The sequence below is a fragment of the Protobothrops mucrosquamatus genome, unplaced genomic scaffold (assembly GCF_001527695.2).
Source record: "Protobothrops mucrosquamatus isolate PMUCROS unplaced genomic scaffold, P.Mucros_1.0 scaffold6, whole genome shotgun sequence".
Taxonomy (NCBI): Eukaryota; Metazoa; Chordata; class Lepidosauria; order Squamata; family Viperidae; genus Protobothrops; species Protobothrops mucrosquamatus.
In genome coordinates this window covers 221,223-248,609 of record NW_015386393.1, presented here as the reverse complement: position 1 = coordinate 248,609, position 27,387 = coordinate 221,223, and the positions used below count along the sequence as shown (strand labels likewise).

Here is a 27,387-nt window from a genome sequence, read left to right as displayed (position 1 = left end):
AAAATAATAACCGAACAAATTAATTGGTTGCTTTTACGAAATGACTCCTTATAGTAAGTAAAAAAAAAGAAGATTTATCACAGTTTTGGCAATTTGTATAAGTTCTTATTGAAACAATCTTCACATGTTCTTGATCAACTGGACATTGTTGTGCTCTTGGTCCTTTCACTGGTATGACCTGAAGCAGTAGACTCCATATAGCTTGTGTTTTTTATCCGGAAAGCCCACCAAACGTACTGCTGCTTCATTAGGGCTACAGCGTTTTCTTGGCTTTGAGATGGGATATCGGACACTGCCATCAGCCAGCCAGCCGGCATCACAGCGGTCATATCCTAGGAGTTTCCAGGCTGCAAACATTTGGCCTACTTTAGCAATCTGTGCACCATCATTGATGCAGGCTTGCACGGCTTCATCATAGGTCAGCTTCGTCGGGTGTATTAGGTAATAAAAACGGCCTGATGGAATAGAGAAAGGTTATAATACATATGAAAAAAGATATGCAATTAAAATACCTTTTAAAGATTCGTAAGAAAAAATATTTCATTATATTTATTATGTTTTTGTGTGTAAAACAGTTCAAAACTATTCTTACATAGTTATAGTTATCCCTAAAATTAAAGGAGGGAAAATTTCATTCTTTCTATAAATATGCAGAATTTTTCTACTGATGAGATTAAATTTCTAATGCACTTATGGAGAAAGGTAAGAAATGATAAGGAGAATGTTGAGTCCTTACCTAACTGAAATTTGCTTCAGAAATATTTGTAAAATTATGCATAAACACTTCTAATTATCTCTAAATCATCCAATTTCAATATTGTCAGCCTACTATAGAATGAACAAGGGCTGTGACAGACTTAAATCAACAGAAATGGTTCTTCGCTTCATACATATATGTACATACTGCTCAAGGTGCTTTTACATGGCTTTTCACACTGTCATTACTATGTGAATATTTCATTCATATTGGACAATTCTATGTCTCTAAATAATTCTGATTTAGATTTTCATGTTTAGTGCAATTAATTTTATACTGTATTCTCTAATATTTTCAGTCAAATACAAGGTACTATTTTTTTTTTAAAAAAAATAAAAAATTGGATCCAGACTATGTGTGAATTCTACATGATAGATGCCTCATCTAAACAAAGTGATTTCCTTGATTCAATAATCCCTGATTATTTCTCCATTGATCTGCAAGGCTATTTTGAAGAATTAGAGGGCTCATTTCCTTAAGACAGCACAGGATTGTAGGGGAAAGGTGGAAACAGAGAAAATCAGCACCTCTCCCTTCACCTAGGAAGCAGATTCAACAGCTTTATAGAAAGGCAAATTCAAATCTTATCTCTTGTTTGAAGCCTTTTATCAAAGCCCAAATTATGTGCAAGCTATGTTATTTATATGGGATGGGATGATAGGACTTATGAGAAACTGAATTTTCATTATAAATAGTGGTCAGTCTCTTTGGAACTCATTGTGTGTATTTATTCCTTTTCCAAAAATTTCAGATAATGCTTAAATGGCACAAGATTTATTTGCCTCAACTCAGTCAGCCCCTTATGGAACTAAAATAGCTGGATCTGGATCAGGTAAACATTTGTACAATGTTTAAAGCTTATTTATTTTGGAAATGCATTCCTCAGGATTGCCCAATGAATAGTAATGTTTACTGTTCTCATGTTCTGAGACAAATAAATTGTATTGTGAATACTCGGAGCAAGGGAGCATCCCTTTGTTTGTGGGCTGCAAGCCAAACATCTGCTATTCAAGAGGCATACAATGCCTGGTTCTGAGTTGACCAAGTTCCTGCTGAAAGGAAGGGTTTTCCATGTTAGCTTCCTTGTTTTCTCTCTTGTGTAGATAAGTATTTTTCTGTTAATTTCCCTAGAAATAGTGGCATTGTTATTTTACTTTGTTTAACATTGTCAGCATTGTTTTCTGTTTAAAATGTAACATTTTCCCCATTTCTAACGTACATTTAAATTCTGAATCAACAATTTTCATTTAGGATTGATTTTTGGCAACCTTGTTGCATAAGAATTTCTTACTAGAAATGGTAGAGGATTTTTTTTTTCAAGTATGTATAAAGAAGTTTCATATCAAATATCAGTCTCCAAACTGCTCTGAGTTATATCAAGCAAATTTTGGTTAAACAGTAAGCAAGAATGCTGGACTATAACATAACATGGGAGTAAAATTTCTGCATTCTGTAATCTTTTCCACAAAAACTGTGAAATAATTGAACTTCACAGAATTGATCAGGGAGTAAAAAATAATTAAGAGCTCTATCATTCATTTTTCTTCAGACATTATAGTACTGACTCCTGAATAATTAGCCACAGATGCTAGAGCTCAGGCAAACATGTCTTTCTAAACCAGGGAGAAGCAAAGAATCCAGCTTCATCCTTCTTTCAAAAAAAGATCTAAGGGATCCTTCCAAAAAATAACAATTGTGAGATGTTTCAGTCCATTTCTTTGTATGGAAATGTGCCCACCTGCCTTGGAAAAAAAGACAATGAGAAGTTGAGAACATAGTTATCATCTTGGAGAACTGCAGGTCATAGCTGTGAGCAACCTTATGCCTTTTGATATATGTCTGTTTTGTGATCAGTTATCCCACAATAGCAGCCATTTGTAAGAGAATTTTTATTATATTAACATTCCAAATATGATCAAAAAGTTGCCTTCTCCTGTTATAACAACAGCCCTTTGGTGTTTCCATGATCTGATGCTTGATCTTTTTAAATAGAAGAATTAGTGAATTGAATTGAATTTGAACTGAAATGGAATTGGGGACTTTTTGCATGTAAAACACATTGAACATCTGAGCTATGGTTCCTTCAGAAATAAATAAAAACTAACATCGAGGGTCACGCTTCACTCCAGAGAACTTCCAATGAGTCAAATTACTCACCAGTAAAGTGAGAGGTAAAACAAAAGACATCATATCTGTTTTGTTCTTTATTTGAGAAGCCGTAATTCCGGATTCCAGGCACTGTGTTCTTCCCACCACAAGGCTCTCTGGGATCTCTAATTGGATACTGCACTGACCCATCATTGAGCCAGCCCGCATTGCACCAGTCCAGTCCTGACCTCCATGCTTCGTTTAACTGGTCAAATGAAGCTATAACTGCATCCTGGTCGAGGCAGGCTTGCTGAGCTTCATGGAAGTTTAAATTATAGCGACCCAGTCGTGGGAAGTAAGGGAATACAATGCCTAAAAGAGAGCACAAGAGGAAAAGATGACTGCTTAATCAATTAATTAATTAAGGAAGGACAATCCACTGGTAGCAGGAGCCCAAGGTCTTAAGCCTTCGTTTCGCACTATGTTCAGATCATACACTAGAATTCAGCAGCAAGTTTACTTATTTTTCAGTGGCACTTTTTTTTGAATGAAAACAAAATCAGCCCCAAAATGTTGGTCCATCCCTCCTAATATCACAGTAGTGCTGAAAATGAGGCTTACAGATGGAAACTGAAAAAAATAAATGGTGGTCTCCCCCAACTGAAAGGCATTTTAAAAATTATTTACAATATGTTAGAACAGATAGAAGACTGAATGGAGATTTGTACTATCACTAAAACAACAATCTGTTAAATTTATATTTGGGGATGCGGCCTAACAAGTGAACTGTTTAGTCAATAGGTTGGCAACATGCGGCTCTGGAGCTGCATGTGGCTCTTTGAGCCTTCTCCTAAGGCTCCCAGCCTCCTCTGCCATTTGCAGAGAGAGAGACAGAGACAGAGAAGCCACTTGCCTTCCCTTCTCTCTCTCTCTCTCTCTCTCTCTCTCTCTGTGTGTGTGTGTGTGTGTTTGTGTGTAGAAAAGAGAGTGGACTCATGGTGTTCTCCAACGAGCTGAAAAGCTTATTGGGCGGAGCTCCTCCCTTTGCTGTGTCTCTGCAGGAAGCAGGAAGGGCAGGAGAGAGCTAGCTAGCCCAGCTATGCTGGAATTCTGGGAGTTGAAGTCCATGAGTCATAAAAGAGCCAAGTTTGCCTACCCCTGAGCTTGTTGGAGAACAGCTTGAAGCCAGATGAGCAGAAGATCGCAGAGAGAGCGAGGGGGGGGGGGAGAGAGAGCGAGAGAGGGAGAGAAAGAGAGAGAGAGAGAGAGAGAGGAGAGACAGAGACAGAGAGACAGACAGAGAGACCCTTTTGACATCTAAAATGAAGCTAACACTGCATATATCCTTTTTTACCTTTATGATACACACACACCTATAATAAAGGTAAAAAAGGATATATTCAGTGTTAGCTTCATTTTAGATGTCAAAAGGGTTTTGCGGCTCCCAGTGTTTTGTTTTCGGTGGGAAACAGGTCCAAGTGGCTCTTTGAGTGTTTTGGGCTGCCTACCCCTGGTTTAGTCTTTTTGTCTGACTGTCTCTTTAGACCATATATTGAAGCTCACCCTTTCCTGATGGAATGTACCAGTTCTTCATGCAATACTCAAATATGGGCTTTCACCTATCTGATAAGTTATTTTGGCTTCATTGCCTCATTATTAGCATGCCTGTTTTTAAAGAGCAAGAAAATGGATTGTTTGATTTTGGCACATAAACTTTATGAACAGCCAGAAAATTTGTCATTTGTATTGGAATGAAACCTTCAAATAAGCTTGGATTTATCTTTAATGCTATTTCCATAAGCAAAATATTGCAGTAACTATTGTCTCTACCTGAAACTTAACTTCTTTCTATATTTGTAAGTGAGAAGGTCATATAAATATAGCAAAACTGGAAACTACACTAGATCAGAATTGTTGACACTCGCCTAGTATGTGAGTAAAGCTTCCATTTCCTTAAAATTGATTTTTTCCCTCTGAAATAAGATGCTTAATTTAAGAAACAGAATGGAAGAAATGTAGATTATAAATGCTTAAAAGAACTCAACAGCTTCAGCTTAGCCTCTGCGGCTAAGTACGTTCTCCAGCCAAGATATTTTTCCATCCCATCAAATTCAGCTGTTTAGTCAGAACCATCCAGTATAAAAATGCTTTAAGTCAGAATGGCCAAAAGGTTGATCCCTTCAGCCTTGCAGAGTCTTTTAATCTGTTACGATTGTTTCTATATATATTGTTTTCTCTGCCCAGAGTTGTTCAGAAGTCAGGTTGCTTTGAAATTGAATTAAATATATTCAGAACCCAAGGCAAAGATGTGTTTGATTTAATAACATATGCAGAGGCATTTTCACACAATCTAGATCAGGATTTCATAAAGACTTTCACCTATAAACAAGGCCTTCTGCCCTCATGAGGTTTGTCCCAATGTTATGGACACTTAGCATCTGCATGATGTTAGCGACAAAGCTTGTTATCCTAAAGTCTTAAGTTGAATTAAATTATTTTATAAAGCTTGAAGAGAACTATAAATAAAGCTACCTTAAAAAATGTCTGCAAAAATAAAATGTAGGTTAACAAACTTAACTTATCCAATAATCTTTCTTATTAATTAAAGAAAAATATTTAATATGGCTAGATTCTGATAGATTGTTATATTAAGATATGAAAGCTATATTGTCAGAACAATAGTAATAGCAATATTTTTTAATGAACAATTTCTGTTTAGCTGGGAAGCTTACCATCCAAGTCTAGAGTTATAACAGTTGAGTTATCTTCTAAACCTTCAATGACTTCACATTTGTATTTCCCATAATCTTCCAGCATTAAATTTGAGATTACCAGAGAGGCATCATTTTCAGTGCTTTTCTTCAAGAATACTCTTCCTTGGTAATTACCATAACTTTTTTTGTGGTAGCCCATTTCAACATAGACATCCAGTTCTTTGAGGTAATCTGAAGTGAGTTTGGTCCACTTGACACGAACTCTATGGAATCCTGAGACAGGTAATGTATTGTCACGATAAAATTTACATGGCAGAGTAACACTGCCACCACGATGCGAAAAGATTTTGGTTTGTTCTGCTTTCACAAGAAGGTGAGGTTCATTTTCTAATCACATGTTGGAGAAAAAAAAACATTGATTAGAATGGATGAGATACACTAAACTATTTCAGAGATGAAAATAGCCACATTCCTAGCCAAGTAAAAAATCTATGGATATGTACAATATGATTCAGTACTCTCTCTTTCTCTCTCATGCCTCTCATTCATGAATAATAAATGGCTAACAATGTGAACATATATGAAATAACTACTCCAACTATCTCCATCAAAATTCAGACATGATCCAGATGCTACATTTTATCATGCAAGATAGCACTCGTTGATCCAAAAAGCAGATCCTGTTCCTGAGGGAATAATGCTAGGAAGATTATGATGGTGGTGGTGGTGGTGGTGGTGGTGGTGGTATTGTTGTTGTTGATGATGATGAAAAATGAGGACTAGATAGAAATGTCATACATGCAGAAAACCATCTTCAAATTATAGGATCTCCTCCTGTGCAAGATAGAACATGTAGGTCTATAATACTTCCTGAAGGCTAAGGCAAATGAATCGCTAAAAAGAAGGAACCTCCAAAGGTAGGACTAGTTTCTGAGAATGCCAGTGACAATTGTATAGAGAAAGGACCTGGAAAAAACTAACTCAATTTGATGTGGTTGGATGGGTCAATAAATATAGCCAAGGCAATCCTTCAGATAACCAGGTCATAAGACATTTAGGGTACCAATTGATTTCTGGGTGTAACTTTAGGTGACAATCAGCACCTTGAATTATATCACCAAATTCACTGGTAGCCAATGCTGTTCCTGAATCAGCAGATGTTACTGAGTATATCGAGATACATTCATCATTGCCGGGATTTCCACATTTTCTATCAGTTATAGCTACTGAATCTTCTTCAAAGCTAGCCTGGGTAATGTATGTTATAGTAGCCCAACTGATGGTGACTAGAGCATGAGTGTCTGTGAGTAGGGTCAAGGAAAAATCATAACTGGCACTTAAGGTGTAACTTTGCAAAAACCCTCTTAGATAAAAGTGCCATCTGTTTTTAAAGCGGGAACTGTAAGTCTAAGAGAACTCTTAAACTGCATCTATCTCTGATCATGGATTGAGAGTCAGAGAATTGTTGTTTTCATCTTTTATTATTTTCTGGACATTCTGGTGCTGTGTTTTTAATTTTTATATGGGATTTATTTTGTACTGAATTTCATGTGAGCTGCAGAAAGTCAGTTTTGGTTATAGCAGCTCACAAATATTCTTTCCTATCCTGATTCTGACAATCTCCAGGCACCCGGTTAGCATTACAAGGGACTGCAAGAAATAGGGGTCTCTGGCCATATCTCGCCTCCACTATTAGCACTGACTGGAACTAACCCGTAAGGAAGATGGATACTGACTGCACAGCAGTACCCTCTCTTGATTCTTTCAGAGACTGTCCAAACAGATTGGTATTCTCCTGATTCTACTGTCTCCATTCACAAGTGTGACCAATATGATTTCTACACTGTATACCAGTCTCAACTCTGCTTGGGCTCAAATCATTTGTTTTCTTCAGAGCCTCTTGCACTTCCTCCACAACCTTCCAAGGAAAGATGGTTCGAGACTATTAGAATTGCTTGTAAGAATTCACTGTCCTTTCATGACACCTGAAATCAATTCCAAGAAGTGGAATCCTTTTTTTGGGTGGGAGACTGTGGTGCCTTTAAGGCAGTGTTGACTCATGGCAAATGCCTGGACTACTCCCTGCAGTTTTCTTGGCAAGGTTTTTCAATAGTGGCTTGCTATTGCCTCCTTCCTAGAGCTGAGAGAGAGTAACTGGCCCAAGGTCACCCATCTGGCTTTATGCCTAAAATGGGACTACAACCCATGGTTTCCTAGGCATGATGCCTTAATCATTACACCAAATTACCATATACTGGGGAAACGGGAATTAAATTAATATTCTGAAAAACTGTTTTTTTTTCATGAAAAACATTTTTATTTTCATTTATCAGTATATGATTCTTTTTTTCCACTAATTAAGTTTCAGTGATTCTCAGTCACATCAATATGTGCTGAAAGCTTGCATGCAAATTATATTTTAAACAATCACAAAAACCAAAGAGCCTCACTGAGTCATAAATATTATGTAATACATTTCTGCCTTGGGGAAAACAGGAATTCCCAATCTGAACATGGGAGTCAGCCACAGTATCAGCCTGATTCTGTTTTTTCAAATATTTTACAAGAACTCTGAACTAGGATGGAAATACAACTGTCTCTTTATTGTTAGAATGTTGAAAGCAGAATGCATAAAAAACAATGAATTTATTAGATCCTGAAATTATCAGTCATTTATTATTCTTTATGTCTTCTGCATATGAATGAATAACAATAGTAGTAATAATCGAGATTCATTTCAATTGTTATCATTAACCCTTCTCCCCCCATATAGAAAGTTTGATTTGGAAATAAGTTCCAACTCATTTTGGTTGAATAAATTATTCATAAATTATTCATTTACAATGGGACAGTGATGGGGAGGTAGAATCTAAATTAAGAAAATTAATGGAGTTTTGCAAGACGAAAGAACCAATAGAACCTACCCAGAAAAGAGCTTTGACAGAGAATAACCATTCTGATACATATCTGTCAATTAAATTTGAAAAATTCAGAATGGTTTCCTGAAATTGATAGTACCCTGTCCTTGATGACTTTTGCTTTGCAGGGGATTACAGTAAGTAGTAAAAATAATTCACCATATGTGATTTTAAGAATCTTTAAGCCTGAACTTTTTATAACTTGTATAGTGCATTATAAGAATGTTGACAAATTAAAGCTTTTCAGGATGGCTACACTGGTCTACAATCTAGTCATTAGATATTTATTTTACTATGCACATATACAAGAGATAAACTGATATGAAAAATCTGTGATAATACAAGTAACTTTGAGACCAACTTTGCAGGTCTGTAGAGCAAAGAAAAGCTGAAGTAAGACTTTAAGCACACTTAGTGACCATTTCAGTGAATGATCCATTTATGTTCCATTTATGATTTCCTTCCTTCCTTCCTTCCTTCCTTCCTTCCTTCCTTCCTTCCTTCCTTCCTTCCTTCCTTCCTTCCCTCCCTTGGCATTCAGAAAGGACGTAGTTACAGGAAGGAGAAAAACGGAGTTTTTCATCCTATTCTGTTTCTAGGAATAGTGCAGCTGTTTGGATCTGATGTGGGAAAAGTGCTTTGGATCCAGAATCAGAATCTTACTGTACCTGCCAACAGTTCCTTAAAGCAGGCATGCATTTTTCTGGGTTTGTACTTTTTTTCACCTGGGACAACAAAACTACCATGTGAGCCCAGAAAAGATGCAGCTGCTGATCAGAAGCACCTTTCTTGTCCTGGTTCCAGATAATTTCATATTCCTATTTTTACAAACTTTTCTAAAATAACAGTGCCACCTAGTGCTCTTACTATCTCACAGGGCACTTCACCATAACTGTTGCCTATTCCAACAATATGAATGAGTTTATAGGTACACACACACTCCACTTATTTGCAGCTGTAATCTTGACAAATAGGATTCTCATATCCTAGGACCATTTAGGACTGTTCCATCTTATGAAAAATGCAATTCTGAAAGGAGAGTTTTTCAGACAGACAGTCTGATTGATTGCACCTTTGGCATTTTGACTGCTATACTGCAGTTCTACTTTTTATAATCTCTTTTGCCTTGCAGCCCCCCAACTAGGGGCGTTAAGCAGGCTCAAGTCACTGCTGCGATACATTACAAATTCAGATTTCTTTTTGCTGACAAGAGTTAAAGATTTAAGTGGGAGACTAGTATAGCTATTTCGGACTCATTTGTCCTCATCAGCTAGCCCCTTTATGGGATTCGAACCTGGGCAGTCTACTGCATATTTCATAGAATTACAGAATTAAAGGCTTGAAGAATCATTTTGTCCAACTTTATGCCCAAAGCAGGAATATTCTACTAAAGCACTTTTGAAAAATGGCCATAAGTCTCTGTTTAAATACTATCAATGAAAGAGGTAATATCTTCCATTGTTGAATATTACTTAAGAATTAACAACCAATATATATTATTTTAACACATTTATCATGTGCTGTTTTTTGAAATAACTCTAATAATTCTGCCCCATTATCTGTGTAACAGCTCTCAGCTACTTGAAGTTAGCTATCATGTCTCCTAGCAATCCTTTCTTCTCCAGGCAAAACGAATTTAACACCTTCAACTACTCCTCCTTAATTTTTATTTCCATACATATTATCTCAGTTGCTGTCATCTGGAACACTGTGATCATCTAAAATGTGGAAAACATAGTCCAGTTATGTTTTCACCAACACAGAATAGAGAAATAAATCTCATCATATGCAATGAACCATAATGGTAAGTACACATGTGTGGTGAAAATTGCATTTTATTCCCTTTTTAAATGAATATTTAGCATTGACAAATTTGCTATAAACATCTCATGGAAATTTTGTATTTAACAAATTGGAAAAATCACTTTATAAACACAATATACAAATTTATGGTATTGATTTTTTCATATTTGATTAACATACATATTGAACAATGAAAAATGCTTGGATTTCTGCCTATTTGGCTTATGCAGAACTGTGTCATCTTAAATAATTTGTGCTCTAAAGTGAATGAAAAGTGATGATGTCTTTTTGTAGAGGCTCATTGCTTTGATTACACGTGTTGAACTTTGTTTTGTAAGTAGAAATCCTTTGGTGAACTGTGGAACCAGTGAATCATTTTATTTTGATTTGGCATTTTCAGTTACTGTAAGTTGTTCTTTCTATCACAAGAGAGGCAAAAGTGAAAAAATGTTATACCTTTATCCTGCAACAAATCCCCTAAATAATTTTCATAGATTATTATTATTGCTACATATGATCAATACCTTCTCATTATTTGTTGATGTAGAATTCAGATGAGCTTAATCCAAATTAAATTAATTGTATCACTAATTGCATCTATAAACAGAAGAGCTAAAAACAAATTCATGATTAAAAAATGGGTGAGAACTACAAATAGTGATAAAATTTAGTAGCCTCCCATGCACCATGAAAGTTGAGTTCAATCTATCTGTAAGTCACCAAATTCAGGAAGAAGTATTGAAGTATAATTATATATGAGTATTGTTGTTGTTGTTAATTGCGAAGTCGTGTCCGACCCATCGTGACCCCATGGACAATGTTCCTCCAGGTCTTCCTGTCCTCTACCATCTTCTGGAGTCCATTTAAGTTCACGTCTACTGCTTCAGTGACTCCATCCAGCCACCTGATTCTCTGTCGTCCCCTTCTTCTATTGCCCTCAATCTTTCATATATGAGTATACATGAGTATAATAAGTATGAATACACTTATTCCTATGTATACATGAACCCTTGTTCAAAATATACATTTATGACTGAAAAATCCACATTATTTGAACTGGGACTCTTGTGCCTGATTAATTATCAATTGTACCCAAATTGCATAGGCTTTTTCATCAGTGTTAAAGTGTTCACTGGCCTCTTGAAGGCTATTTAATCTTTGTTCAGTGTGGGAAATCTAGACTAAAGGTTCCCCGACAATGGCTTTCAGTTTGAAAACAGAGAAACCTCTACAATAATTGAATCAATTGTTAAACTATTTTGGGAACATTTTTCCTTTAAAGACCCTCCACCATCATTACCATCATCACCACCACCATCATCATCATTTACCTTCCTTCAAAACAGTTACTTCTAAGCCATGTATTTTGAGCTATGTATTTTACTGATTCTATGCCAACTTTCTTAAGTATTTAGATAGCCATATTTTCAGTTTAGGGTATATTCTTTGCCAATTCTCATGAAATTTTTTTGGGTTTTTTTTTCCTTTACCCTTACATTGCTGATGCCCATTACCATGCAAAATCCTTCAAAATGCTTATTCATAAACAAACCTTAATCAAACATTAAATTGAACATTAAATTGAACATTTTTAGAGCAAAATTCCAAAATTGAAACATTTCAAAGTTTTACATTCTCATGTAAAGTAGACAAGAAATTTTCACATTATGGTTCAAAAGAGTATTAGCACCTTGATAATAACTCTAAAAACGATAACTGTTTCTTAGAATCCTCCCAAAATTGTCTGATGCTCAACATTTCTTTCTAAGTATCAACATGCAACACAGTTTATAATGAGGCCAGCATTCACTTTATTGCACTGACTCTCCAGAGTTTATCCTGTATATCCATAGGCTGTATAGTTTAAATTGTCAAAATGTAAGCTATACAAAGCAGAGAAGCTGCATGACATTTATCCTGCCTGTCACTTTTGCATAAATAAATGTTTTGGCTTGCTACATACAGGATGATCTTTAGCTGCTGAAGCAAGAACTGAAAAACAGCTGCATTCCGCTATCACCTCAAAGCTTTTCACAGCCAATCATACGCTTTAAGATTTGAATGGATGTACATAAATATGTTAAGAGGTAGCATTTAATAGAAATCAAAGCAATGGGGAGGCATCATCTAGGAGGTAAGCTACTTTTTATGTTGTCTAAATTGCTGCTGATCTCTTTTTTTGCATCACTGTGTTTTAATAATCCATCATTACCATATTTCTGTGCTATGAAGGTCTACTTGTGAAGGGCTTTAGATCTTATTTATTATAGAGTAGGCAGATATCTATCAGATAGCCCTAATTGTTTACTTGCTGTGTTTAACATGCATGCATTTTGATTTTAGTAACCGTTGCTTCTTTGGCAAAAATCACAGAAATGTGGTATGCTGAACTGCAGACTGCAGTTCCAGCCTAAAAAGCACTGCAGTATAAAAAATGTAATGCTGCAGCAAAGTTAGCTAATCAGTTTTATAAATGTAGCAAATGTTAACCTTTTTATTACAGCATCACAATTTTTCATTGAATTTCTTTTACTCACCATGGATGTGAATTATTCTATCATGCTCCAGAGTGAAGTTAGCAGCATGATGCTCAACCCAGCAGAAAAAAATCAGCACCAGAAAAAGTAGGCTCTTCATCTTTTATAGTCAAGAATCTTCTTCACTGCAAAAATATCACATTGCAAAGAAACTAATTGCATCTGGAAATTATAATAGTAACACTTTATACAGTTCCTCTGAGTTCCATCCTTCTCTTATTGCTCATTGTTTTGTCCTTGTAAAATTACAGAGTCACATAATTAAGAAATCTTATTAGGAATGTCCTTTTTTGTCAGGAAGTTAGCTGTACAATTATTTGACTACCAAATGAAATATACTGTTGGGTAACTCTGCCCATTAAGAGAGTAATTGTCATTTCCAAACCATAAAAAATAAAGATTGTGATCCTTAAAGGTTAAGTGGGCTTCAATTTAAATATTCAGAACTGTTCTGTTTGTATCCGTTAAACAAAAACATACTGTATCTTAGACACAGAATATAAATACTGTTTTACGTCTTGTGACTGTTTTTTTTGCACCTTAGTTAATTTAGCATGCAAGTGCAAGTTCTTCAACTGATCTGAGAGGCAGACTGCAGAGGCATGCTTCCTTACAGGCATACTCACCATTTTATAGATTAGTCTGCAGACAAATGTTGAAACCTACATAAAGCAGGTTAGAATTGCAGGTTCCACTACTGCAGCTGCCCTGATTGATTTTTATTCATTTCTATTTAGAATGCTGACGCATGAAATTATTGTGTCAGTTAGGGTCCCTGCAGTCAGCAGAGCTGCTGAGAGCTGCAGGATAATATTCTGCAGCCTCAGAGGAATAATTAAGAAAATGAAGGCCTGGAATCCATAGGAAGGAATATAATTCAAGATTTCTTAGGCAGAAGATTCAGTTTGGTATTTTCTTTAGCTGGGATACCTCTCTACTGTCCTATATGTGTTCAGAAAGAATTCTTGTGCCCAGAACAAGATAGAGATGTAAAATAAGTTTTATTCAGAAAAATATATTTAATTTATTTTGGGGAGATGTGGGATGGGTGTGAATGTGGCATGGATCTGAAGCAAGATTCACAACCTCTGCAAATTTTGAATGTAGACAACTTTTTAATCAGAAACATTTTCTGGTTGTGTATTCTATCCAGAGATTTTTTTGGCACAAGTGGCTGCTTTTTGCACAAGTAGTTGTATTAAAGTAGTTGCAAGAGAACCCCATGACCTCTGGCACAGGGTTAACCCACTGAGTTAACATTGTGAGACTGAGCTATCATTGTGTGGAATTTCATTGTTCTGGCAGTATGTTTTTGCTCATCTCAGAAGGAAATTATAGATTAAGGTTAAGAAGTTTTGTGTTTCTGTGTATTTCTCTCTGCGTATGTGTACTCTTTCATATACTGTTGACTTCTGGCAACTGCCTGGACTTCATGGAAAGTCCCTGCAGTCTTCACGGAAAGTTTGGAAGTGGTTTGCCAATGTCATCTTCAAGAGAAAGGAGCCCAACTGGTCCACTGGAGGACTAGAACTCATGGTCCCCCTGTTTTTAGCATTGTATCTTAACTACTACATTAAACTGGCTCTCAAGATTAGGGTGAGATGGTTCAAAATCAAATTCATCTAGTGTGGAACTAAAACAACATTAGATGTTTATCTACTAAATAGATGGTATTATTTTTTTTAAAAAACTGCAGTTTTTATAATTATAAACACTTGCCATTATCTACAATGCCTTGAGAGAAAATGGAGACCAAATAGCTTATTCAATAAGCCTTTTTCTGTGACTATTTATCTTGAGCAGAGCTACTATCAGTTTAGACACAGAATAAACTGTCTGTGTGAATCCTCATACATGGAGGCTTGTACAGAGAAGTTTATAACCGTATTCCCTATGTCAGCGTTCCTCAAACTGGGTATTCTCCAAGTGTGTGCACCTCAGCTCCCAGTATTTTCAGGAGTGGTGCTGTGTTGGCTGAAGCATTATAAAAGTTGAAGTCTGTGCTCATTTGGGAAAAGATGATCCAGCACAACTGATTCTTTTTGAACAATATTAATCTGATCCACACAAAGTTAGTTTGCTTGTTTGTGGCTTAACTTATTGTGTAATGAGTAATCCATACTTAATGGCTTAGCATGATTCATGAATCTAGCTGGTTCATGCAGCATGATTAGTCCTAAATGTGTGGTTTACTATACAAACCATAGTCAAACAAGCCCTGCCCTCCCAATACATTGTGATCTTCCATAAACTTTGCCTTCTAATGTATGGAAACTGAAAATATTTAATACATTTAAAATTGAGGAGACCTTGAGATAGCAGAAGAGACCATTTATTATCTTATTTGGTCTTTTTAAATTATATAGTTTTTGTTTTTATAATTTTCACAGTATATTGTTTAATCATTTTTCAGTCATTCATCCTCAGCTTCCAAATAACCTGAATAATCTGTAGTTGTTCATAGGTAACTTTCTGTATTAGATGACTGAAAGAAGTGGTGAAAAGTAGAAAGCTCAAGGGGAAAAAAATAACAACAGAGAAAAAAGGTCTGCAGGGTTTTGAACTAACCAGATTCTGATTACAGGACAAGTATTATACACACTGAGATGTTATAGCATTCGTAGGAAAGATATTACAGAGTATGGGAAACACTGATTCATTTGCAGGGATGTTCCTGATTCTGCATAATAGTCATTAAAACTGCTATTGTAGGTTAGCCTACATCAAGCTTAAATATTTTCTTCAAAGACCAACAATGCTTGAGGCAACAGAATATGGAAAAGTTTACTGCAGAAGTGAAGCATAAAAACATGTCCCTAGGAGCTAAAACAGGACAATGTTTTCCACTTTTTCCTTCCAAAACTTTCTGAGACAAGGAAATCTGATAGTCTGGATAAGTCTTTAGGAATCAAGCCTTGTTTGAACTCTGAAATGGAGCAACCCAATGGGTGTATGCACTTACCATTGCAGAAAAAAACCCGTAAGCTTTATTTTGTTTCATTTAAGGATCCTAATATTCTTGTTATATAAAAACCCATAACGCATTCATAGAACACAACTTGCCTTTAAAAAAGAGATTTTTAAAAATAAGATTAATACTAGCTCATTTTAGATAGCGCAGTTCATATTTATTATTCCTCATTTTCAACTGATTGCAAGCTTGGGGAATTGAAACAGAACTGGAAAAACATGTGGTGGCACACATTTCAAAGTCCCCTTTGTTACAATAGAGTTCTGATTCTCTGTCCCTTTCAGGAGAAGCTTGTTTTCAGAATTTGTACATTAGTGTAATTGGTTATACTTTGCCAACAGACACAATATTTGAAAGACTTCTCAGTTTCCATTACAGTCACGGGTTTTTGTGCCAAGAGCATACATGAAGTTCTGGAACATCATAAAAAAGTAAGTCTTGTGAATCCAATAAAACATGCTGATTTGAATAGATTTCTTCTTGTTTACTAGAAATTGAACTGATTATGGGCAGGAAATGTAGAGATGTACAAAACCATTTACTTCTTTATATTTGCCATACCTTGCTTTCTAAAATCTATGGCAAGTTTACAGAATGACTCATAAAGTTTTCTCTTTCCAGATAAATTGGTACAAGGGAAGAATGTGTTTTTCAATGGAAAAAAGCAGTTCTATAAGTAGATTTATTGATAGCTGGTGAGTTTCAATGATGAGTTAACATGCACAAATGCAACCATGATATTGCTAGCACAATAAAATTGTATTTATTTAAAATTTGTACAGCTACCCATTTTAAAACCAATTCTGGGCAGCTTACGAGCAATAAAATGATATATAACCACCAACAAAAAATTAAAAACAGAAAAACCTGGTGTCATCAACCACACTTTCTGGACCTTGCCCATTCCAACATTTGTGAGAAAAGCCAGGTCTTGAACAGTCTCTGGAAGGATAGAAGAATAGGGACTTGTCCATGGAACAGGGACTGCATGGTTAATAAAGGGGAGATTATTAAACATGTATTTGAAAGTACTTACTACAAGTTTTTCTGATAGATTTAAGTTAATATATTTTCTTTTTAAAAAGTTAACATCTAAGGCATCTAATTCTTACTGGGTTTTAGCTAAGGGTGTACGGTTTACTGAGGTTAAGGACAAGTATTTGTCCTCTGATCATAGGCATCAATGGATGAAAGGCAAGATGGCAGCCATGGCAATACGACTGAAGCCCAACCCCTTTGTACATGCAAAAGACCTTGACATACAAAAAGGGTGGGGCTTTGAGGTCCCTCATTGATTGCCATCTTGACTCCCTTTTAAGCTTCTATTCCTGTATGGAAGCTGATGCTTCCAATGCATATTAACATTCTCTCCTACTCTCTAGTCTTTGCATAACTAGCCTCCCTTCCTACTGCCTCATGTACTAAAATATCATGGAACCATTAATAAGGAACATTCGGCATAATAAACACTCAGATAAACAACTTGTGAGACAAAAAATAAAATGTTTTATGATTACAAGAATTTTATTATTATTTTTTAAAGTGTACTTTAATATTTGTACCGTATATAGCACCCAGCAGGCAGCAGCAGCAACTGGCTAACCTTGTCCCAAATCTGAAATGAAGCATAGGGATAGGCTTAGGGTTTAACCATCTGCCTCTTCCCCTTTGGTGCAAGAATAGATGACTGTTGCTCTTTTCTCCCCACTTCCCATCACAAATGTAACCCCCAAGTGGGTTTTTCTGCTGTGAATTTAAAGTGTTCTTTCCACTTAAGTTGACTATTTGTTTTGGATGGTGCACTTTACTTTGCTACAGTTAATCCCAACAATTTATGCAGTATTTCGCAAAAGGAAAAATGCTACCATACTTAAAGGATTAACTAAATTAAGTTTTCTACAGCTTCAATTATTCTTTCTCTTTTCTGTTTACTACCCACATTTCCCTGGATACCTCTTTCTTTATTAAGTGCAGTGATGCATCTTTTCATCAGTTTTCCAGTCACTTGAAATGGAAGGATTTCATGTGAATCTACATTAAGTCACTCGAAAAATGATGAAACAATATGCTACTGGACTGACGAAAGACAACAAAAAGCCCAAGGAAAAGTACAGTAGACAGCTCAGTGAAAGAAAAAACAGTAATAAAATTATTCCAGATCTTTACCAGCAACCTTCTATTTGCAAGATAAGTGTTATAATCATTGCACTATTGTAGCATTACTATTAAAGGAAGCTCCTGAAGACCTATAGGGCAGCTATAAAGGAGTTTGATATCTGGTTATTTTGCCTTTATGCATCTGCATTTTGACGCTATAACTCTGCATATATAAAATAATTCAATTTAATGAATTAAATTGTCTGAGTGGCATAGATAATACACACATATATCTGGTAAGTCCTGCCAACCTGATGAAAAATGATTGGCAATTGCTTTCCTAGAATAGGAAGGTAAGAAGGCTCATAAACAGGATAACATTCCAATGGAAAGACTGTTTCAGTCTGGACAGAATTATTTTAAGATGGTTTAAAGATCAAGGTGGCAGAGGGACTTCTGGTTTTGCGCAGTAGTTCAGCAGCCGAGGGATCATGGTGCTCCGCACCCTATGGCTGATTTCTGCCTCCCAAGGGACCTAAATGGGCCTGAAGTTGTCCCATAGAGGCAACATAGAAGGGGGGAAGTTCCACCGATTGCGAAGAGACGGTGGTCGATCTGATGGTTTGGGAAAAGCCCTCCAGAAACTGGCAGGAGAAGAGGCTAGCTTAACTTCTGAGGCTAGCCCAAGCAACTTAACCCAGATGGAAAAAAAATACAGGAAATTCTGGACATGGAAAAGACAAACCAGACTTTAAGATTACAAAACAAGTTTAAGGATAAGAAAAAAGATTTGGCAAAATGGACTTTGCCAGAAGAATTATGAGAATGTGAGAGCCAAAAAATAATAAATAAAATCAAGAAAGGAAAAAAGGAAAAGATTTTCAGTGAATACCAAGGGGCAAAACCTTCCTATAAAAACAGGTTACCTGTTTTGCCTTTTGTACCTGCAACAACATTTATAAGATTATGGGAATATTCTTTGATTCATCAAAGCATATTGAACAGGGAAGATGTTGGGCAAAAAGAAAAAAAAAGGCTAAAGTAAAATTAAGAAATTAGATGATGGGAATTACCAGAGGGAATATTTAAAAATTAAACATTTGTTTGAATATGGTTAAAGAAATAGAAAAAAATTGAATATAAATGAAGATTAGTTTAAGAGTGATGAACCCCTCATGTAATATAGTATGCCTTCTTTCTTTTTTCTTTGTGTTTGGTTTTTTGACATAAGAAATATAAAAATAATAATAATAGTAAAGTTGGAAGGGACCTTGGAGGTCATCTAGTCCAACCCCCTGCTCAGGCAGGAAACCCTATACCATTTCGGACAAATGGCTGTCCAGTGTCTTCTTAAAAACTTCCAGTGTTGGAGGGATGGTTTACATAAAAGAAATGTTTTCTTTGTTTTGTCTTTTTTTTTCTCCTATTTTTTTCTCCTTTTTTTCTCCTATTTTAAGACATGAGAAATGTAAAAATGTGATGGCTTGCATGAGGAAAAAAAGACTTAACTACTTAAGTGTAACTAATTTTGAGAAAATCTTAACCAGTAAGAATGTTTTGAATATTGTGGGAAAAACAAATTTAAATAAGAATGTAAACGGAATTTATGACCAGGCAATCAAGATGATCAATGAAAAGAAGCTTTATATTGATTTGATTATTATTTGCAGAAACGTGAGAAAAATGTTATATTCAATTGTCATTTATTTAAATAAGAACTGTATTAACTTAAGGTTGGCAAAAGAAAATATTATTGGAAGAAGAGGAAATCAAGTAAAGCTACTATATGGACTACAGAGTTATAGAAATTAATTGTTATTGATTGTTTTTTAAACACTAACCCAGACAACACGATGTTTACCAAATATTAAGGTATATGTTAAAAATTAATAAAACATGTTTAAAAAAAAATAAAGATCAAGGTGGCAGAAACACAGAACAATAAGAATTTAAGGACTTTAATAGCTGGACAGGAGAATACAAAGGGTTCTTAGTTATTCCCAAAGATGCTTTTTCACAAGGCAACTGGACTTTCTTGTTTTTCTTTGAAGACATTTAGCTTCTCATCCAAGAAGATTCTTCACCTATGACTGGATGCTGGGGAATGGAAGGATTTATATTTACATTTATATTTTATACTTATAAAAAGACCCAGCAGAAGCTCCTCCATAACAGACAAAGAAGAAAACAATAAATGTAGCAAAGTTGTCATTCCATATGTTGTAGGAATATAAAACACCCAGACACAAACTGAGCAACATGGTATATGCAGTACAATGCAGTGACCCATGTGCAGATCTGTACATTGGGGAAACAAAACAACCACTTCATAAATGCATGGCACAACATAGGAGAACAAACCCATCAGGACAAAATTCAGCAGTCCATCTGTATTTAAAAGACAAAGGCCACTCTTTTGAAGACATTAAGTTCACATTTTGGACAGAGATGACCGCTGGTTTGAAAAAGGGGTCAAAGAGGCCATCTATGTCAAAACTGAACAGCTGTCTCTTAACAGAGGGGCAGGGATATGACATCATCTATCTCCAGTCTACAACAGACCTTTCAGCAGTTCCAAGAAGACTCCACACCAATTTGCACTACTCAGCTGATCATGATGACACAGGTAAACCTCCAGTGGCATCAAAGATTCTCTACAAGAATGCAAATGACCAGCTGTCTGCAAGGAATATAAATCCTTCCTTCCCCACCATCTAGTCAGAGTTGAAGAAGCTTCTTGGATGAGAAATGAAACATCTTGAAAGAAAAACAAGGACGTCCAGTTGCCTCATGAAAAAGCACCTTTGGGATAACTAAGACCTGGATGATTGAGAATCTCCATAGTCAAAGGGTTCCATAGATAAAGGCTAATAGGACTCTCCCCCATATATTTCTTAAGAAGGCAATGGCAAACCATAATCCTTATTGTTGCAAAGAAAACTACATGCCTATGTCCATTAAGTCACTAAGGCTCAAGCATTATTGAAGGAGACTTTTGTATGTTCAAGGCAACTAAGGACTATGATTTTACCCAGAGTTCACATAATAGTTTTCATGGTTACTAGCTTTAATTAAAGAGTGGAAGTTTTACACTGCATTATTCAGTAGCTCATTGAAGAGTTTTATCCATTTTTCTTTTGCAGCAACAAGATTGTTTTTGAAGATATAATTAATATGACAGTTTTGTTTTCATTTGATAGCTCCATAATCTTATAAATGGGTAAATTTACTTGTAACACTGAAGATGATAGTCAATAAAAGACCAATGTCTAAAAATTTTATGTTACCATAAAATTCCACAATAGACAACAACCTATGGAGCAGAAAAAAAGGGACCGTCACAAAGTAGAGAGATCAACCTATTTCCATATCACCAGAAGGCAAGACAAGAAGGAATGGATGGAAACTAAACAAGGAGAGAAGCAACACAGAACTAAGGAGAAATTTCCTAACAGTGAGAACAATTAACCAGTGGAAACGGCTTCCCTTCAGAAGTTGTGGGTGCTCCATCACTGGAGAATTTTAAAAAGAGACTGGACAGCCATTTATCTGAAATGATATAGGATTTCATGCTAAACCAGGGGGTTGGACTAGAAGACCTCCAAGGTCCCTTCCAACTCTGTTATTCTGTTAATTGTCAAAGCTGTATGTATTTAAAAATATTTCACATGAATCTAAGCAAAATAAAATTTAACCATGAACTGTGGTTAAATTTATAGATAGTAGTAATAATAGGATTATTTCACAGAAGAATGTTTGCACAAGATATTTGCTGTATGAGTAGAAATTCGTTCATGTAAATATTATGAAGCCCAAACGGATTCTTTCAGAAATGTTTTCATGAATGTAACATTTTGTACTGAAATCTGTCCCTTTTCTTTTAATGAGTATCAGCAGGAAAAATCATGTTGATTAAATTTAAACAGTTGCATAGAACAGTGGTTCTCAACCTGTGGGTCGGGACCCCATTTGGGGTCGATCGACCATTTCATGGGGGTCGCCAAGCAAGGCTGTCCGCCATTTTTTTTGTCCGCCATTTTTCCCCCCTTTTCCGGCGGGTACCTTACCTCCCTTGGGCTGGGCCAGCTGGTAGTTGGCCTGCTTCGTCTCTGCCGCTTGCCAGCTACGCCTCGGCCGGTGCAGGGGGCAGAACCACGCATGCGCGGCGCTCCCGGACAGGGAAAGTCCTCGACTTATGACCGATTGGGTAGTCCTCGACTTACGACCGGTTTAGTCCTCGACTTACGACCGGTTTAGTCCTCGACTTATGACCGGTTGGGGTCGCGGCATTAAAAAGGTTGAGAACCACTGGCATAGAAGATGTGAACTATAATAGCAAGAAACTAATATTTTTTCCTTAAAAATATTTCTATCTTATTCAGCATCTAAATGAAGTAAAAGTAAAAAAGATAATTGAGGTTTTTTTTCAGGCAGTCTTTCTAAAATAATGCAATCTTTATACCAGTGGTGCTCAACCTTCCTAATGCCGCGACCCTTTAATACAGTTCCTCATATTGTGGTGACCCCCAACCCCCCATCCAGCTGGCCGGGGGGTATCAAAAACTTGACCCCCCCAAAAAAGGAAAAAATGGGAAAGTATAGGTAGTCCTCGACTTACAACAATTCACTTAGTGATTGTTTGAAGTTACAACAGCACTGAAAAAGAGAATTATGATCATTTTTCACACGATTGTTGCAGCATCCCCAGGGTCATGTGATTTACATTCGGATGCTTGACAACTGATTCATACTTATGACATTCACAGTGTCCCAGTGTCACGTGATCAATGGCCAGGGGGCGTGACCAGCTGATCACTCAGGTTGCAGAGTGCCTGTGGGGGGGAATCTGTGGGTCTCTGGGATGGGGCTGGGGTGGATGCCTGCCTGCCTTCCTTCCCTCCCTTCTCTCCCCTTGTCCCTTCCTTCTTTTCTTCCTTTCCTTCACCTCCCTCTTAGTCTCTTCCTCCTTCCCTCCCTCTCCCATTGTCCCTTCTTTCCTTCTTTCCTTCCTTTCCTTCACCTCCCTTAGTCTCTTCCTCCTTCCTTCGACATGAATGGGCGGGGTGGCAAAGGAGACCGGCGGCCGTCGCCAGACCTCCCGGCTCATAAGCACAAGTTTGGGGGTCACCAGCTGATGGGCGCAGGAGTTGGGTGCTGCGGCGGCCTCCCCTTCGCTGACCTGCGTGCATGAGAAGAAGCCAATCCGGTTGCTGCACAATGAGTCTCTGGGGAGGGCGGGGCCTTGCTCTGCGCCTGCGCTCTTCATGCACCCCCTGCAGGGCACATTTGGTAGAGTTTGTGCAGACTGCCGCCAAGCAGCATATTTTCCACAAACAAATGAGGTGGAACGGAGGGGGGAGGGAGGCACCGCCGCGGGGGGGGGGAAGAGAAGGCGGTTGACAAGCCCTGCCTAAGACCATCGTAAATATGTGTTTTCCGATGGTATTAGGCGACCCCTGTGAAAGGCTCGTGCGATCCCCAAAAGGGTCGCGACCCACAGGTTGAGAACCGCTGCTTTACACAGATGTAAAATCCATGATGTTCAGTGGACAGTAAGACATACAAATAAGTGTGCATAAAAAGCTTAGAGTTTATAATGTTTATTTTGTATAGCAATGTTGGTGCTTTGGCTCTATTTAAATATTCCTTACAAATAATATATGAACAGGAGGCTGGATTAGAAAATCTCCAAGGTCCCTTCCAGCTCTATTCTTATTCTGCTTCTTAAAAATGTTTATTCTTTTCAGTTTAGATTTCTTGTCATATAATGTATTTCTCTTGATAGACATGTCATAGGGAATGCAGACTAAAAGACTTCAATCAATTTACCTATTGCTATAATGGTTATTTGATTGCAATCTTGTTTATAATTGTATTCAGTGAAGTAGCCTGACTACTGGGACTATTTAAAATGATAGATAGAAAGATGATTCCATTCTTTACTTCCTATGAAATCTCAGCTAGATAGTGTACAACATTCCATAAGAGAATTGTTTATAAACTGAACAATATTATCTAGTGCTAAATATTGACTTTATGCCCAGTGAGTTACATCAGAAATAGGCAGATGATCATTTGGGATTTACTAATAGAACCATGCTTTTCAGCTACCAGCAAGGATTCCTTGTTTATAAAGATTAAATAGCAATCTTATTTCCTCTTCAAATCATGCTGCCATAATGAAGTAAAACGAAAATAAACAGTAGAGGATTTACTTTTTGGGCATGCAAGCTATGTTTATGAATAGAAATATATAAAACTTCAGAAGATGACCTAAATGCATATTAAATTAATAAATAAAATGTAGGAAGAAATAGTAAGTTCCTAGTAGATTTGTAAAATGTGAGTTTTGTTCACTTGCATGCATTTTGGAATAGGATCACCTTTCCTAATACCGTTAAAAATCTTGCATATTAGAGGGTCATTTAGATTATTGTAAGCATATTTTTGTTTGTGAACATGATCACATAAAAAGCTCACATATGTTTTAAATACAAATACCTGTATCCAGCATTCTGTAAAATATAAACAGTCTTTTCAATGAGTAAAGTGAATTTTTTCTTCCATTCAATTTTGTCCAATTCTCAGAGACTGCCTGGACAAGGCCCCGCAATTTTCTTGGCAAGGTTTTTCAGAAGTGGTTTGCCATTGTCTTCCCTCCTAGGGTTGAGAGAAAGAGACTGGACCAAAGTCACCCAGCTGGCTTTGTGCCTAAGGTGGGACTGGAAATCAAAGTCTCCAGGGTTTTAGTCTGATGCCTGAACCACTACACCAACTAAAGTAAATTGACTTTATTCAAATAAGACTAAAACAATTCCTTTAATTCTTGTTTTTTAGGGAAAGAAGACACCTACTGTTCAAGGAAATCAAGCTATTTTAAGGAATCACTATAAACAGTCAATCTTAATAAAATAATCATGTGCATGGAGAAGAATCTGTGTCACTGGATCACATCTCTTTTATATGAAAGTGAAGGAGGCAGTGAAGGAAAGAATCTGTTGCATCTCTGCCACAATTCCCATTTCTTCAAACTCCCACAGAAATTCTTTTATAAATCTAAAACTGCAAACATGGGGAAGGAAGTATGTGGTGAAAGAGTCAACCCATCTCAGAAGACCACACTGATTTCACAGGAGGAGCAGTATAGCCTGAAGCTCTGGACTTTTTCAGCAGTGGTCTTTTGTGTAGTGCAGGCTCCTAAGAAAGCAGCAATAGAAGATTATAAAGGAGCTCCTCTGGAACAGCTTCATCAGGAACAAGGGAAAAGCCAGAAGACTATTTGGTGTTAATGAGGACACACTGAAAAACGCCATGGCAAAGGTGCATTGCATGCTTTTTGATTTTTGTCATCCTTCAGAACAAAAGATCCATGGATGTCGTACAACTGAAATAAGTGATTACTTGAACTCTTCATTAATCAGTAAAAATAATGCTGTTGATTTTAATTCCAAAGCTAAGTTAGTAGTATATTGGTAATATGATATAACTTGGCTGCTACTTTGATAACTATGCTCTCAGTACCTTCCTCCATATAATGCCAGAGCAAATAACAACACATGTGATTAATGAGGTTAACAGCCTCTTATGCACAGATGCTTTTCTTTATATATTTCTGGTTCTTTATCAAAATAAATCTGACATCTAGTCATGCTTCTTTTCCAGCCATCAAAACCATATGAATATAAGATCATAACAGTTCTGAAGTGTCAGTCCAATAACCCACTTGATCTAGCATTTGTATTTTCAGAAAACCCAGAATAAGATGATGATTAATATCTAACATTCACTGATGGACAGCATTTAAGCAACTTGTGATTTTGGAATAGCAACTGCCATTAAGATGAGAAGTTATTGATAGCCCTTATCCTCAACTATTTCCCCAGTCCTCTTTTAAAACCATCCAAATTAATATCGCACGACAGCAAACTCTACATTAATATAGATGTTTCTACACCAAAGTGATTTTTTAAAATACAAATAGATAATATTTTTAGGTTCTATCCTTATTGTGTTTGTACCTAAATATATATAGATCCATTCAAACTCATTACAATGAGAGAAACAATGATTTTAAAACAAAAATGTATGCAACATAATATACTGTATGCAACAGAACAGTTTTTGCAGCCAATAGGTAAATTATTAACAGAACTAGTTACGTAGCTCTAAGAAAAATAGACAGAATCAGAAATATTTTAATACTTACTATTTTTTCTGTTTATAAGCTTAAAGGGATTTCATAAAATACCAACACGTGGAGTTTATTAATCCAATACTTCAATTTAGATATTGCCAAATTACACACAACCACAATGAACTTTCCATTCCTATTGTCTGCTTATCAGATGGTTCCAAAGAAAGCTATTTCTTTGAAAAAAATTATCAAATGTAATAAACTGAAGCTGGCACAGTCAAAAAATATGTTTCAGTTAAGTAAACTTTTTATAAGGAAAAAAATCACAATTTAATGACATCTTGAAGACTATGTTACCTACTTTTTTCATTTCTTGATATTTCTTAATATTTTGAAAATATTACATCCATTTTTACTGGCACTCTACAATTGCCATTACTTTTCTTGCAAAGAAAGATTTGAAAGCAATTACATTTTAATTTAGATTCAAATCAGAAATTGGTATATTACTTTGCAATGGAGTAACTAAAGAAACTGACCTTTAATCGATTTTTTTCAAAAGTAGGAGAACATGTTTCCAATCTTCAAAAGTTTAGTAGGGTTGTATTTTTATTTAAATTTTGGAAAAATCATGTCCCTTCTATAATTCATTTTCAGGTACAATCATCCTGAATTGTTTGGAAATGTATTGATATAATGAATGGCATTAAGGGAGAAGATTCTTCCAACTTATTTATGACACTTGGAATGCCTAAAAACAATGTCATATATATGCCACTGTATAGCTGAAGTCTCCTTCCAGGCTTTTTAAATAATGTTCATAGGTTGCCTCCATTCCTCCATAACTTCCAAGTCTTGAAAAGACTATTACAGAATGTGATGTTCTTAGAAGGTTACTGCTGACATGATAGGCTTACTATTTTATGCTACTCAGAAGAGTATGCCAGTTACAGCCAGTTTGGGATATATTGCTATAATTGAAGTTTGTTATCAGAATTGCTTAATGATATTTCATTGGTGTTTTAAACCAAAAAAGCTAATACAATCCTGGGTTGTATAAACAGAGGCATAGAATCAAGATCATGCGAAGTATTAGTATCACTTTATAAAACACTAGTAAGACCACACCTGGAATACTGCAGCCAATTTTGGTTACCATATCATAAAACAGATGTTGAGAGTTTGGAAAAAAATCAGAGAAGAGCAACTAAGATGATCAAAGGACTGGAGACCAAAACATACAAAGAACAGCCGCGGGACTTGGGTTTGACTAGTCCAGTGGTGGCGAACCTATGGCACAGGTGCCAGAGGCGGCACTCAGAGCCCTCTCTGTGGGCACGCGCGCCGTCGCTCCAGTCCTAGGCCTTC

At 36.4% G+C, this 27,387-nt stretch overlaps 1 protein-coding gene across 1 annotated transcript; it reads right to left on the bottom strand.

The window, feature by feature from the left end:
• Positions 1 to 63: 63 nt before the first annotated feature.
• On the bottom strand, positions 64 to 12,932 carry HAPLN1 (hyaluronan and proteoglycan link protein 1). Its single transcript, XM_015809948.1, has 4 exons — positions 12,818 to 12,932; positions 5,578 to 5,946; positions 2,915 to 3,217; positions 64 to 455 (listed from the first exon to the last, which is right to left on the bottom strand). Exons 1-4 carry the CDS (start codon positions 12,915 to 12,917, stop codon positions 166 to 168), a joined length of 1,062 nt encoding a protein of 353 aa, XP_015665434.1. The 5' UTR covers positions 12,918 to 12,932; the 3' UTR covers positions 64 to 165.
• Between the last annotated feature and the right edge of the window lie 14,455 nt (positions 12,933 to 27,387).